Source organism: Oncorhynchus mykiss, chromosome 21 (genome assembly GCF_057628025.1).
Source record: "Oncorhynchus mykiss isolate SJ-2025 chromosome 21, ASM5762802v1, whole genome shotgun sequence".
Taxonomy (NCBI): domain Eukaryota; kingdom Metazoa; phylum Chordata; class Actinopteri; order Salmoniformes; family Salmonidae; genus Oncorhynchus; species Oncorhynchus mykiss.
Window position 1 is genome coordinate 39,913,976 of NC_143042.1, and position 14,127 is coordinate 39,928,102.

General features: G+C 45.5%; 1 protein-coding gene across 8 annotated transcripts in view; it reads left to right on the plus strand.

Moving 5' to 3' along the window:
• Positions 1-14,010, plus strand: part of LOC110500870 (neuralized-like protein 4) — a 31,492-nt gene extending 17,482 nt beyond the window's left edge. For 6 of the 8 annotated variants that reach the window (XM_036957965.2, XM_036957966.2, XM_036957967.2 and 3 more), the window contains exons 19-30: positions 1,382-1,600; positions 1,951-2,049; positions 2,225-2,368; positions 2,892-3,062; positions 3,205-3,363; positions 3,525-3,704; positions 4,069-4,162; positions 6,036-6,143; positions 9,242-9,386; positions 9,691-9,803; positions 10,422-10,599; positions 11,485-14,010. In XM_036957965.2, coding sequence (XP_036813860.2) covers positions 1,382-1,600; positions 1,951-2,049; positions 2,225-2,368; positions 2,892-3,062; positions 3,205-3,363; positions 3,525-3,704; positions 4,069-4,162; positions 6,036-6,143; positions 9,242-9,386; positions 9,691-9,803; positions 10,422-10,599; positions 11,485-11,689 — 1,815 coding nt within the window. In that variant the 3' untranslated portion in view covers positions 11,690-14,010. Of the gene's footprint in view, positions 1-1,381; positions 1,601-1,950; positions 2,050-2,224; positions 2,369-2,891; positions 3,063-3,204; positions 3,364-3,524; positions 3,705-4,068; positions 4,163-6,035; positions 6,144-8,792; positions 8,856-9,241; positions 9,387-9,690; positions 9,804-10,421; positions 10,600-11,484 lie in introns of those variants that run through there. The other 2 variants (XR_005038617.2, XR_016490334.1) reach the window with 1 other exon arrangement.
• The last annotated feature ends 117 nt before the right edge of the window (positions 14,011-14,127 follow it).

A 14,127-nucleotide genomic window follows, 5' to 3' on the forward strand; every position in this document is an offset into this window, starting at 1 on the left:
TTGGAGTCTACCTGTGGTACATTCAATTGATTGGACATTATTTGGAAAGGCACACACCTGTCTATATAATGTCCCATAGTTGACAGTGTATGTCAGAGCAAAAACCAAGCCATGAGTTCGAAGGAATTGTACGTAGAGCTCAGACAGGATTGTGTCGAGGCACAGATTTATGCACAATTTATGCAGCATTGAAGGTCCCCAAGAACACAATGGCCTCCATCATTCTTACATGGAAGAGGTCTGGAACAAACTGAGAAATCGGGGGGGAGAAGGGCCTTGGTCTGCGCGGTGACCAAGAACCCGATGGTCACTCTGACAGAGCTCCAGAGTTCCTCTGTGGAGATGGGAGAATCTTCCAGAAGGACAACGATCTCTACAACATTCTACCAATCAGGCCAGATGGAAGCCGCCACTCAGTAAAAGTCACATGACAGCCCGCTTGGAGTTTGCCAAAAGGCACCTAAAGACTCTCAGACCATGAGAAACAAGATTCTCTGATCTGATGAAACCAAGGTTGAACTCTTTGGCCTGAATGCCAAGCATCACGTCTTGACATCTGGCACCATCTTTATTGTGGCAGCATCATGCTGTGGGGATGTTTTTCAGTGGCAGGGACTGGGAGACTCGTCAGGGTCAAGGGAAAGATGAACGGAGCAAAGTACAAAGAGATCATTGATGAAAACCTGCTTCAGAGCACTCCAGACCTCCGGTGGGGCGAAGGTTCACCTTCCAACAGGAGAACGACCCTAAGCAAACAGCCAAGACCGCACAGGTGTGGCTTCGGGAAAGTCTCTGAATGTCATTGAGTAGCCCAGCCAGAGCCCGGACTTGAACCCAATCGAACATCTCTGGAGAGAACTGAAAATAGCTGTGCAGTGACACTCCCCATCCAACCTGACAGAGCTTGAGAGGATCTGTAGAGAAGAATGGGAGAAACTCCACAAATACAGGTGTGCCAAGCTTGTAGCGTCATACCCAAGAAGACTTGAGGCTGTTATCGCTGCCAAAGGTGCTTTAACAAAGTTCTAAATAAAGGATCTGAATACTTATGTAAATGTAATATTTCATATCTATTTTTTAATACATTTGCAAAAATTTCTAAAAACCTGTTTTTACTTTGTCATTATGGGGTATTGTGTGTAGAATAATGAATAAAAAACAATTTCATCAATTTTAGAATACAGCTGTAACAAAATGTGGAAAAAGTCAAGGGGTCTGAATACTTTCCGAATGCACTGTAGGTGATTGTAATTGAGGAATTGTAAATTACATTTTTTTCCATCCAGAAAAACAAGTTAGTTCTTTATCACTCAATTTTTGCCATCACTAGTACTCATCTTCTTCCTCTCTCTTCTTCCTTTCCTACCATCCCAACCCCCAGGTGAAGATAGACGAGGTAGATAACCAGTGGTCTGGTTCCCTCCACATGGGTCTGACTAGCCTGGCCCCCCCAGAGCTGCCCTCCTGCCCCATGTCGGGCCTGTCCCCCTCCCTCACGCAGCTCCGCGCCAAGGTCACCTGGCTGCTGGCAGGGTCAGAGGTCCGACGCAATGGGGTCCTCCAAAGACAGAACTACGGGGCATCCCTGGACAGATTGACGGTGAGAGAAGGAGAGGGGAGGGAGTGGAGAATGAACAACGTGTCATAGAGAACTTAGATGTAAAGATGGTGACTAGAGTGTTGTGAAAAACTATCCAAAAAGTAGGCAGAGACTATTGGAGTATAATAATTAACCTATAATCAAGCAGCTTCAGGGGAGATCCATCTCTGAGCATAGTCAGAGAAAGAACTCCCCTGCAGCTACTTGATTTAAAGGTTCATTATTATACTCCAATAGTCTCTAGAAAAATGTATGCATTTGGAACGGATAGAAGGATCGCGATGAGTACAGAAATGGGCAAGTGTGTACTGGTAATAGGATGGGTACTGAGATGAATCCTCTGTGTCTAGGTGGGGAACCGCGTGGGTGTGAAGAGATGCAGTGATGACACAATGCACGTCCTCATTGACGGAGAGGACATGGGAACAGCTGCTACCGCTGTAGCCAAGGTACACACACACACACCCACATACACACACGTGTGAGTATGTTCAATTAACACGCACACAAACACTTCATGAACATACAAACTGTTCTCTCATCCACACACGTCACATGTGTTCAATTCTCACACACACACCACCCCACCCCACTAACCCCCACATCTTTCTCCCCTCCCTGTAGAATGTCTATGCGGTGCTGGACCTGTATGGTCGTGTGACGGCTGTGTCCATTGTCAGTTCTTCAGTGCTGGAGGATGCAGAAAGCATCAAGGCCCCCTCCCTCTCCTCAGACAGCTGCAGCGACGGCGAGGAGGACAGCACGCCGGTGAGAGACACCGAGGGATGTAGTGGGATGGGAGACTGAGGGATGTAGTGGGATGGGAGACTGAGGGATGTAGTGGGATGGGAGACTGAGGGATGTAGTGGGATGGGAGACTGAGGGATGTAGTGGGATGGGAGACTGAGGGATGTAGCGGGATGGGAGACTGAGGGATGTAGCGGGATGGGAGACTGAGGGATGTACCGGGATGGGAGACTGTGGGATGGGAGACTGAGGGATGTAGCGGGATGGGAGACTGAGGGATGTAGTGGGATGGGAGACTGAGGGATGTAGTTTTGCCTGGACCTTCAGAGTGAAACAATCTTGACAGCTATATAAAGTTAGACTAATGTGTCTTCTAAAGTAAGAAAATGTCATATTTATTTTGTAGCTTTTTTCAAGCAAATATCTCAAAGTACAGTAGGAAGCCAGCATTTGCTCCACAGGTGGTTTAAGATTAGCACGAATTGAGCAACTGAAGTAAACAATAGCTTGTTGATTTACCTCCCCCCTCCCATCTATCCATCAGGTTGGGAGCAGTAAGCTAGCCCTGGTGCCCAACACTGTCATGGCCTTCCTGGAGAACCATGGGAAGAACATCCAGCTGTCCAATCAGAACCTGACGGCCGCCCGTGTCTCCAGCTACAACCAGGGCCTTCTGGTCACAGCACAACCCCTGCCCAGACAACAACTGTTCCAGGTAGCTACACTGTTGTGTGTGTGTGTGTTTTTCTGGATTTTTTGATTGGGGCAGCGTCGTTGTTTAGGGACACATTATATAATATAGTGCTTTCTGTCGCTATTGTTTGTGACTGACAGTCCGAATGTCTCTGTTGCCATAGTTTCAGATTGACCGCCTGAACCCGTCGTGGACGTCGTCCTTGTCGCTAGGGGTGATAGGTCACTCCCCCGACCGCCTCAACTTTCCCTCCACGGCGTGCTGTCTGAAACGCTCTGCCTGGCTGCTGCAGAGAGACTCTGTCTTCCACAACTCACTGAAGGTACTGGAGTCGCTCTCTCTCACTCAGCTCCCTTCACAACTCACTTTCTACTTTTGAGAACATTTTGTAATTTCAAATGAACAACCTGATTGATTGTTTGATTAGTCCTCTTTCTCTTTCCCTTCTCTCCATCATTTCACCCCCCCCTTCCTCCATCCCAGATCTGTGAGAACTATGGTCCTAACCTGGACACATGTCCAGAGGGTACAGTATTGGGTCTACTAGTGGATGGGAACAGCTGTCTGCACCTCCATGTGAACGGGATGGACCAGGGGGTAGCAGCCCAGGACATCCCCACCCCCTGCTACCCCCTCATAGACCTCTACGGGCAGTGTGAACAGGTACGTCTGTCACCCTCCCACCCAAAACCGTCTGAAACTGAAGAGGATGAGGAAGGTAATTTCTACCATTTTAGACGAGTCCTACTCAGATCCACTTTTAGATCAATAGCTAGGAACTAATCTGCTAGTATGTTGCTCTATGTTCTCTAATCCTGAAATACTTACACCTGGCCGAAATCATAATCCCAATCTCATTTAGACACTCCATCCCTCAGTAGGTCTGTAACTCTAATCCCAGCCCTCCCGCCAGGCTGGGTTTAATAATCTGTCGCCCGGCCTGGCCCTGTACAACGTTATCTGTTGTCACACTTCCTGAGGGCCGACCGGAAGTCAAGTCAGTGACACGCTCTGATGTCGTTGGCAGGTTACAATCGTGACTGACAACGTGCCAACCGTGGGAGGGGAGAGCGGCGAGGCGCGTTGCCAAGGCGACATGGAGAAGGCGGACATGGTTGACGGTGAGAAGACGATGATGTCAACTCATTGCAGGCCTTTTACAGTTGATGTTCAAAATGTCTTTCATATTAAAAGTTATTTTCATGTATTCTGTAGATGCAAAGTTGACCAAGTTATTGTCCTTGTTGGCATCACATTCTTCGACAGTAAAACGTTTAGACTTCTAAGTAATATCAAGCTCTGTATACAGTGCCTTGCGAAAGTATTCGGCCCCCTTGAACTTTGTGACCTTTTGCCACATTTCAGGCTTCAAACATAAAGATATAAAACTGTATTTTTTTGTGAAGAATCAACAACAAGTGGGACACAATCATGAAGTGGAACGACATTTATTGGATATTTCAAAATTTTTTAACAAATCAAAAACTGAAAAATTGGGCGTGCAAAATTATTCAGCCCCCTTAAGTTAATACTTTGTAGCGCCACCTTTTGCTGCGATTACAGCTGTAAGTCGCTTGGGGTATGTCTCTATCAGTTTTGCACATCGAGAAACTGACATTTTTTCCCATTCCTCCTTGCAAAACAGCTCGAGCTCAGTGAGGTTGGATGGAGAGCATTTGTGAACAGCAGTTTTCAGTTCTTTCCACAGATTCTCGATTGGATTCAGGTCTGTACTTTGACTTGGCCATTCTAACACCTGGATATGTTTATTTTTGAACCATTCCATTGTAGATTTTGCTTTATGTTTTGGATCATTGTCTTGTTGGAAGACAAATCTCCGTCCCAGTCTCAGGTCTTTTGCAGACTCCATCAGGTTTTCTTCCAGAATGGTCCTGTATTTGGCTCCATCCATCTTCCCATCAATTTTAACCATCTTCCCTGTCCCTGCTGAAAAAAAGCAGGCCCAAACCATGATGCTGCCACCACCATGTTTGACAGTGGGGATGGTGTGTTCAGTGTGATGAGCTGTGTTGCTTTTACGCCAAACATAACGTTTTGCATTGTTGCCAAAAAGTTCAATTTTGGTTTCATCTGACCAGAGCACCTTCTTCCACATGTTTGGTGTGTCTCCCAGGTGGCTTGTGGCAAACTTTAAACGACACTTTTTATGGATATCTTTAAGAAATGTCTTTCTTCTTGCCACTCTTCCATAAAGGCCAGATTTGTGCAATATACGACTGATTGTTGTCCTATGGACAGAGTCTCCCACCTCAGCTGTAGATCTCTGCAGTTCATCCAGAGTGATCATGGGCCTCTTGGCTGCATCTCTGATCAGTCTTCTCCTTGTATGAGCTGAAAGTTTAGAGGGACGGCCAGGTCTTGGTAGATTTGCAGTGGTCTGATACTCCTTCCATTTCAATATTATCGCTTGCACAGTGCTCCTTGGGATGTTTTAAAGCTTGGGAAATCTTTTTGTATCCAAATCCGGCTTTAAACTTCTTCACAACAGTATCTCGGACCTGCCTGGTGTGTTCCTTGTTCTTCATGATGCTCTCTGCGCTTTTAACGGACCTCTGAGACTATCACAGTGCAGGTGCATTTATACGGAGACTTGATTACACACAGGTGGATTGTATTTATCATCATTAGTCATTTAGGTCAACATTGGATCATTCAGAGATCCTCACTGAACTTCTGGAGAGAGTTTGCTGCACTGAAAGTAAAGGGGCTGAATAATTTTGCACTGCCAATTTTTCAGTTTTTGATTTGTTAAAAAAGTTTGAAATATCCAATAAATGTCGTTCCACTTCATGATTGTGTCCCACTTGTTGTTGATTCTTCACAAAAAAATACAGTTTTATATCTTTGTTTGAAGCCTGAAATGTGGCAAAAGGTCGCAAAGTTCAAGGGGGCCGAATACTTTCGCAAGGCACTGTATATCTCTTATTGGCCTCAACCGGTGCTACCCTTTGACCTTTGCTATCTGACCTCCAGGGATCAAAGAGAGTGTGTGCTGGACGCCCCCTCCAGAGGTCAACCCCAACAAGACCTGTGAATACCAGGCCCTGTGCTCGCGCTTCAAGGACCTGCTCACGCTGCCAGGTGAGTACCCCACACACTTTATTTTTTTTAAAGCTAAACTTTCTTTTTGCCTGATTAACCTCTGGTGGCAGAGCATTCCATGATGACGTGGCTCCATACATAACTGAACGACGCATTACATCTGTTTTTTTGTTTTGGGTACAGTGAAGAACCCATAGTGGCCTGTCTGGTGGAGTATGTATGTCTGTTTTGAAGTGTATGCAATAGATTAGACAAGTGGTTAGCCATTTTCAACACACAAATGTTTATTTAAAACAGACTGGAAGAGGAGTAGTCAATTTCTCCTCAACCGTGAAAGACTATGATGCATGTGGTTGTTAGTTCTGTGTGCGCAGTTAAGGGCAAGGCATTCTGCTTGGTTGTGAGCCAGCTACAGCTTTGCTAGTTATTTCTTTGCTGTGCCTGACCATATTAGTGGACAGTAATCAACATGGGACAAGACCGGAGCCTTAACAACTTGTACAGTTGATCTTTGTTGCCGAAAACACAGAACATGTAATTCTGAAATCATGGGCATTAATATGGAGTTGGTCCTCCCTTTGCTGCTATAACAGCCTCCAATCTTCTGGGAAGGCTTTTCACTAGATGTTGGAATGTTGCTGCGGGGACTTGCTTCCATTCAGCCACAAGAGCATTAGTGAGGTCGGGCACTGATGTTGGGCGATTTAGGCCTGGCTAGCAGTCAGCGTTCCAATTCAGGTCAGGGCTCTGTGCAGGCCAGTCAAGTTCTTCCACGCCGATCTCAACAAACCATTTCTGTATGGACCTCGCTTTGTGCACATGGGCATTGTTATTCTAAAACAGGGAAGGGCCTTCCCCAAATCATTTTGCCACAAAGTTGGAAGCACAGAATTGTCTAGAATGTCAATGAATGCTGTAGCATTAAGATTTCCCTGCACTGGGAAAAAAGGGGCCTAGCCCGAACCATGAAAGCAAGCCCAGACCATTATTCCTCCTCCACCAAACTTTACAGTTGGCACTATGCATTTGAGCAGGCAGCGTTCTCCTGGCATCCACCAAACCCGGATAGGCCGTCGTACTATCAGATTGTGAAGCGTGGTTCATCACTCCAGAGAACATGTTTCCACTGCTCCAGATGCAAGCTTTACACCACTGCAGCCGACACTTGGCATTGCGCATGGTGATCTTGGACTTGTGTGGCTGCTCGGCCATGGAAACCCATTTCGTGAATCTCCCATGAACAGTTCTTGTGCTGACGTTGCTTACAGAGGCAGTTTGGAACTCTGTTGCAACCGAGGACAGACGTTCTGTTTTGTGAGCTTGTGTGGCCTACTACTTTGCGGCCGAGCCGTTGTTGCTCCTAGACGTTTCAACTTCACAATAACAGCCCTTACAGTTGACCAAATGTAACGAACTGACTTGTTGGAAAGGTGGCATCCTATGACGGTGCCACGCTGAAAGTCACTGAGCTCTTCAGTAAGGCCATTCTACTGCCAATGTTTGTCTATGGAGATTTCATGGCTGTATACTTGATTTTATACACCTGTCAGCAACGGGTGTGGCTGACGTAGCCGAATCCACTACTTTTGTGTGTGTATATAAAAAAAAAATCCCCCAAAATATAATTTAACGAGGCAAGTCAGTTAAGAACAAATTCTTATTTACAATGACGGCCTACCCTGACCAAACCCTGACGACCCTGGACCAATTGTGTACCGCCTTATGGAACTCCCAATCACTGCCGACTGTGATACAGCCTGGAATCGAACCAGGGACTGTTGTGACTCCTCTTGCACTGAGATGCAGTGCCTTAGACCACTGCCTACCTCTCCCCATCTTCACAACAACTATGTCAATATGACTTGACCATAATAACTGACCACCTAATGTTGCTTGAATTTTAGAAGAGCTTAAAATATGGGCAGTGTTTCTTGTAGTCTTACCCTAGTGTGACGTTTTGAAAACCATGTCTGTCGGACAAGGTGACTTTTCATCAATGTATTCGGCTCTATTCGAAAATGATGGTTAGCATCAAAGTAGACGTCATACAAGACTACAAATCCCTGCAAGCACCTGCACGACATCTCTAGCTGACACCTTTGCTAACAGGTATTGTTTCAATTTAAAACTTGCACAAGACAGTTCACAGAATTGACCATTTTAAAGCCATCTAGCCAATTTATTATTTACTAAATTTAGCTAACATTAGATAGAATCTCTGGAGTAACTAACTTTTGATTCGGCGGTCTCGTCCAGATCATGGCATTTTGTAGTTCTTTATGATAGCCACATTAGCAGCTAATTAGCATTTTAATTTTTGGGCGATAAATACATGCGAATATATCTATATATATATATATATATATATATATATGTCTCCTTGTCCTAGAGCGATTTACACTTATCAAAATGTCACGCCAGGGTAAGCCTACACTAAACACGGCCCTTATTTTAAGTGTTTCTAAAATCCCCTATGGAGAAAAATGTATGATGGAAAAACGATTGGAACCATTTCCTTGTTTGACTGAGTCTTATGACTCATGCTGTGGTACTCTATACCAGGTGGCTTATCCTTCTTGGCACAAACTTGACCAAATTCAAAACGGCAATCCTCTTAAATTATTAGGTCTTCAATACACAAATATGATGGTTCAATGTTGTCATTTCCCTTCTGTTTGTCCACTTTAGCATAACTAGAGCGCACTCTCTGGGTTCTATTGGATACGTAACTCTCCAATCGTGTGATGGCAGGTGATGTAAAGCCATAAGTTCGTTGTTTTTTTTTCCCAGTAACAAATGATGATCTATAACTTCAAAGGCTGCACTAAAATCTAACAATACAGCTCCAACTATCATCTTGTTATCCATTTAATCATTGGATAATTCTATTTCTGATAATAACAAATAAGGAAAGGGTTTTTGAGCAGATTGTTTTCAGCAGATGCCTCGTCTGGTTTAGCTCGGCTGCAGCCGGGGTTGCTCTGTTCTTCGTGCCTCTTCTGCGTACTCCAGCTGTCTTGTTGGTCTCAATGGTGGAGGGGGGTGCTTTTCTGTTGGTGTGGGGGGTTATGCTATCCAGTTGAGTATCCTTGGCTCAGTCATAACTCTCTCTCTCTCCGCCTATCCATCTCTCTCAGATGGTTACTTCAACGAGGATGCCAAGTATAACCTGTGTTACTGTGAGTCTTGCCACAAGCTGCGCGGAGACGAGTCCTACTACAAGAGAGGGGAGCCCCCCCGGGACTACGCCCTGCCCTTCGGCTGGTGCCGCTTCGCGCTGAGGTCAGAGGTCGCAAACAGCCAGTCAAGTGGACTGCGAAAACTGTATTTAACCAATTACTTTAGATCAGTCCCAGTGCTATTCATGTCCACTGAATGAGTATAATCTAGTTCAATTAACAAATGGATTACTAGATCTGACCTATTCCCACCTTGGCGAAAGATAAGGGGAGAATGTGAATAAAAATAGTATACAGTTTAAACTTTGAGTATCAATGTCCTAGGACACAAGATACAGGTGGAGATGGAGAGGGGTTATCTAACAATTTTGTGTGTGATTGTGTGCGTGTACTACCTCCCCTAATAGGATCAAGGCCCACTGTGAGGTGTCTAGTGCATTTAAGAAGTGGCACATAGCCTACCACGGCACCAGTGTAGGGGCTCTGAGACGCACTCTGGACCATGCTCAGCTGCTCTCTGGTACGACGCACCATTTGTTTCCTTATCCACTTTTGTTTTTTTTAAATAAATTGTACCCTTTTTCTCCCCAATTTCGTGGTATCCAATTGTTAGTAGTTACTGTCTTGTCTCATCGCTACAACTCCCATACGGGCTCGGGAGAGACTAAGGTCGAGAGTCATGCGCCCTCCGATACACAACCCAACCAAGCCGCACTGCTTCTTAACACAGCGCGCATCCAACCCGGAAGCCAGCCGCACCAATGTGTCGGAGGAAACACCGTGCCCCTAGCGACCTGGTTAGTGTGCACTGCGCCCGGCCTGCCACAGGAGTCGCTAGTGCGCGATGAGACAAGGATATCCCTCCCGGGCAAACCCTCCCTAACCCGGACGACGCTAGGCCAATTGTTTAGGGGCCCACTTTTTTGGACCCCTAAAAATAGTGAATTGACCACAGGTCACCTTTATTTTGATGTGCATATCACCTCAAGGTGTTGTTTCTCTCCCAAAGCACTAATCTATCCTTTTGAAACGTATGGTTGATTTCCAGAACCATTTCCATCACAAACATTTTCCCTAATGATTAAAGAATCATGACGGCGATTTAAATGAACAAACCCATGTCGTCTTGGTGTTTCAGGGACTTCGTCCATCTTCTCTGTGTCTCCGGCAAAGATGGAGGGTCCTAACGGCTACAGTGAGCCAGAGGAGAACAGCAACAGCCTCCCCGACAGGGAAAGGGACAAGGAGGTCCCCCGGGTACAGCTGTCCCCCACCATGCGCTATTCCGGCCTGGAGATGTTCGCCCCTAAAGTGCAGTACGTGTCAAATCTCTATCGTTGTCTCTCTCATGCCCTTGCTTTTTATCTGCCTATTGAAGTTTATACTCAGTTTATTAGGTACACCACCCCGTTCACAAAAATGGTTCACTCCTACAGACCGTGAGTCACGTGGCCGTGGCTTGTTATATAAAGCAGGCAGACAGACATCGAGGCATTCAGTTACTGGTTCCAGTATTTCAGAAACAGCCGGCCTCCTGGGATTTTAACTCACGGCAATCTGATGATTCCCGAGAATGGTGCGAAAACAGCTCATTGATGAGAGGTCGAAGGAGAATGGCAAGAATCGTGCAAGCTAACAGGCGGGCCACAAACGGCGCAGTACAACAGTGGTGTGCATAACGGCGTCTCGGAACGCACAACTCGTCGCTCCTTGTCACAGATGGGATATTGCAGCAGACGACCACACCGGGTTCCACTCCTATCAGCTAAAAACAAGAAGTAATGACAAGAAGTGGGTGTGATCACCAACACTGGACAATTGCGGAGTGGAAAAACAGCGCCTGGTCCGACGAATCCTGGTTCCTGTTGCGTCACGGTGATGGCAGAGTCAGGAGTCCATGGCCCCATCATGCCTGGTGTCAACGGTGCAGGCTGGTGATGTAATGGTGTGGGTAATGTTTTTTTGTGGCACACGTTAGGTCCCTTGATACCAATTGAGCAATGTTTCCATGCCCTGAAGAATTCCGGCCGTCCTGGAGGCAAAGGGTCTGACTCGGTACTAGATGGGTGTACCTGATAAACTGGCCACTGAGTATACTGTATACCATGAAATTGTTATGCTGTCTTGGTCTCCTCTGCCTTACGCTGCTTTTGTTCTTTCATTCTTATTCCCATGACTTCTGCTCACCTCTCTCCCTCCAGATTCCGGGACCCTCGTTCTCACTGTTGTCACCAGGCCCAGGTGGGTTTCCAGGTGTGCGTGCGGCCGGGCTCTTATAAGGTGGGTCCCCAGAACCTTGGAGCCTGCGAGCCCCTTGACCCCCGCTTTAGCAACACAGAAATCGAGTGGATCACCAAGGAGCAGGGGGGCACCCTCCTCTACGGCCTACTCATACGGGTGGAGTGAGGGAGGGATGAACAGCAGGATGGATAGAGTGGAGATAAGGGAGCTTCTCTATCCCAGCGGTGCCTCCAAAACCTCTACTCCATCAACCAAATTCCAGACTTTGAGACTCTTTGGAATTTGGGTAATTTCCCTCCTGTTCCTGGGGGGGGGGGATTGTTGACATTGACAGTTCAGCATTATTTTAGTTTATTTTGGACAAAGTACATTTTTGTTTGTTTTGGAATAATTTTAACAGGGTGGGGCTTTGGTGGATTCAGAGAAGAACAACAAGACTGACGCTGCCTGCACTTTATGTTTTGAACACTTTGTGGGCTATTTAAAACATATATATAAAAAACAATCTACTTATCATTCACAATACAACACTCGTTTTTGGTCACCACAGTTTTTCTTTTAGCACTGTTGTCCTCTCTAGCTCTTGTTTTTATCACCTTTTATCCTAGCCTGATCACTCTCCTCACTCTCTTTATGGTTCTCAAGTACATGGGGGCGATGGTGCTCCTCAGTTCTCAAGGCTGAGTGCACAACCGGAACCGGTCACGTTCCAAGACTTGGACCGTTCCTTAAACCTCCTCGCAATGTTGACCCCCCCCCCCCCCTCATCGCCTGCTGCTCAGAACGGTCACTGACTCTTGGACTTTATAAACTAAAGACTTACCCGCGTGTCAATGGAGGAGGAGAAAGACTGGAAATATCCCTGAACAGGAAAAGGACCTGAGAGCACCTTTTTTTAGAGGGAGGAACAAAAACAAACGTGGAAGAAAATGTTTACAGGTGTAACGCTAACCACTGTCTGTCTACATGTATGAGTCGGACTCGTCCTCTCCATCTCCCTCCCCTCTACTCACACCTGTCCTAGTTTTTTTTTAAATTCTTCGTTAGTGGAAAGCGCTTCCCTAAGACAAGGGTACTTTCTCGTTCCCATGTTGCAGAGGTATAGATATATACACTGTTTCTTGTGGGGGGGGGGGGGGGTCTATTCAATTTCTGTCTGTTTCACCGACAAAGCTATCTGCATCTTGAATAGTGTGAAGTGGCTTCCTCTCCTTAGTCCTCTTCTCCTTTCCTTCACTGATCTGAAGGAAAGGAGCAGATAGACATGTAATGAATAGAGCTGACATGATTCTGTACCAGATAGGCATGTTTGTTCTTCATAACATAGTACTATCTGAACTTTACACAATGTTGTGGCCTGCTGAACGTGCCTGTTTTCACACGTCGTCGTTTACACTAGAGTTGCGTTCAAGTCTTTAAAGACTGTAACGTATCGGTCCCATTATGGCGTCGGTGAGCGTACGGGCAGTGTCAGTGAGGCCATCTCCATTTTTAAACTAGTACATTTTCTTCTACTTCTGAGTTGGTAAACAAACTGAAAGGGTGTGCACTGCCACCTAGAGTGTGTTGTTTGAACAGATATAAAGCCAAGGTTGGCTATTCATGGATTCATGCAGTCATGGAATGTTTGCTTACGAGTATAATTCATTGGCTGATCCCTGGATGGAATTTTATGACGCTTCCTTAACCCATAGGAAGGCCCACCCAGTTGACTACTTAATAATTGTGAAGTCCCCAATGGCACTGCCCATGCTCAAACTTGCTTCTGGACACCTCTATAGAACTCTATGGTCATTGTTTTAACAGGGAGAAATGTTCAGAGCCAATCCTTATTGGGGTGTGCCCTCACATTGGTGTGTCCGTGCAAATACTCTTGGGAAATGCAGTATTTAACGAAATGCAGGCCCTGATGCTGGTGTTTACATTGTGAATGTAATTCATTAGGGTTTTTGTCATTTAGTTTTTTGTGGTCTGTTTACGTTGAAACTAACACCCTTCATTTGACATATTACATGAAAAAAAGATTAACACTGGTTCATTCATTCCTTCCCCAAATATTTGATTGTATGTGGACGACTCTAAAGCATATCTTCTTTTAACCATGTATTTTGTTGCCAATCTGATATATACTTACGTATGACTTACATTCATACATAGCCACGCCATCTTGCCAAGTCATTGTTTTGACAGAGGAGAAAAACAGGTTGAGTCAAGATCCAAGGTTCAGTTGACTTTCCTCACACACAACTGTGTATAACCTAATTTCATTGCAACAAAAAAAGTGGGCTTTGAAGAAGGAAAAAAAAAAAAGAACTTGCTTGCAACGTCCAATCAAAATGTGAAAAATGATATGGGGTTATTTAAAGGCCCAGTGCTGCTTTTTATGATACTTTTTTTTCTGTATGTTGCATTTGTACAGGCTGTTACATAACATGAAATCATATCTTCCTGATTTGTAAAAATAAATGGACAGAGTATGTACATGATGACTCTGGACTGGCTTTGTGTGTTTCTTCCTTTTTAAAGTGGCAATCAGCAGGAGAAGCAAAGCATTTTCCCCCTCCTGTTTTTGGTAAAAGGCTAAGGAATTGGGCTGGAGGAGT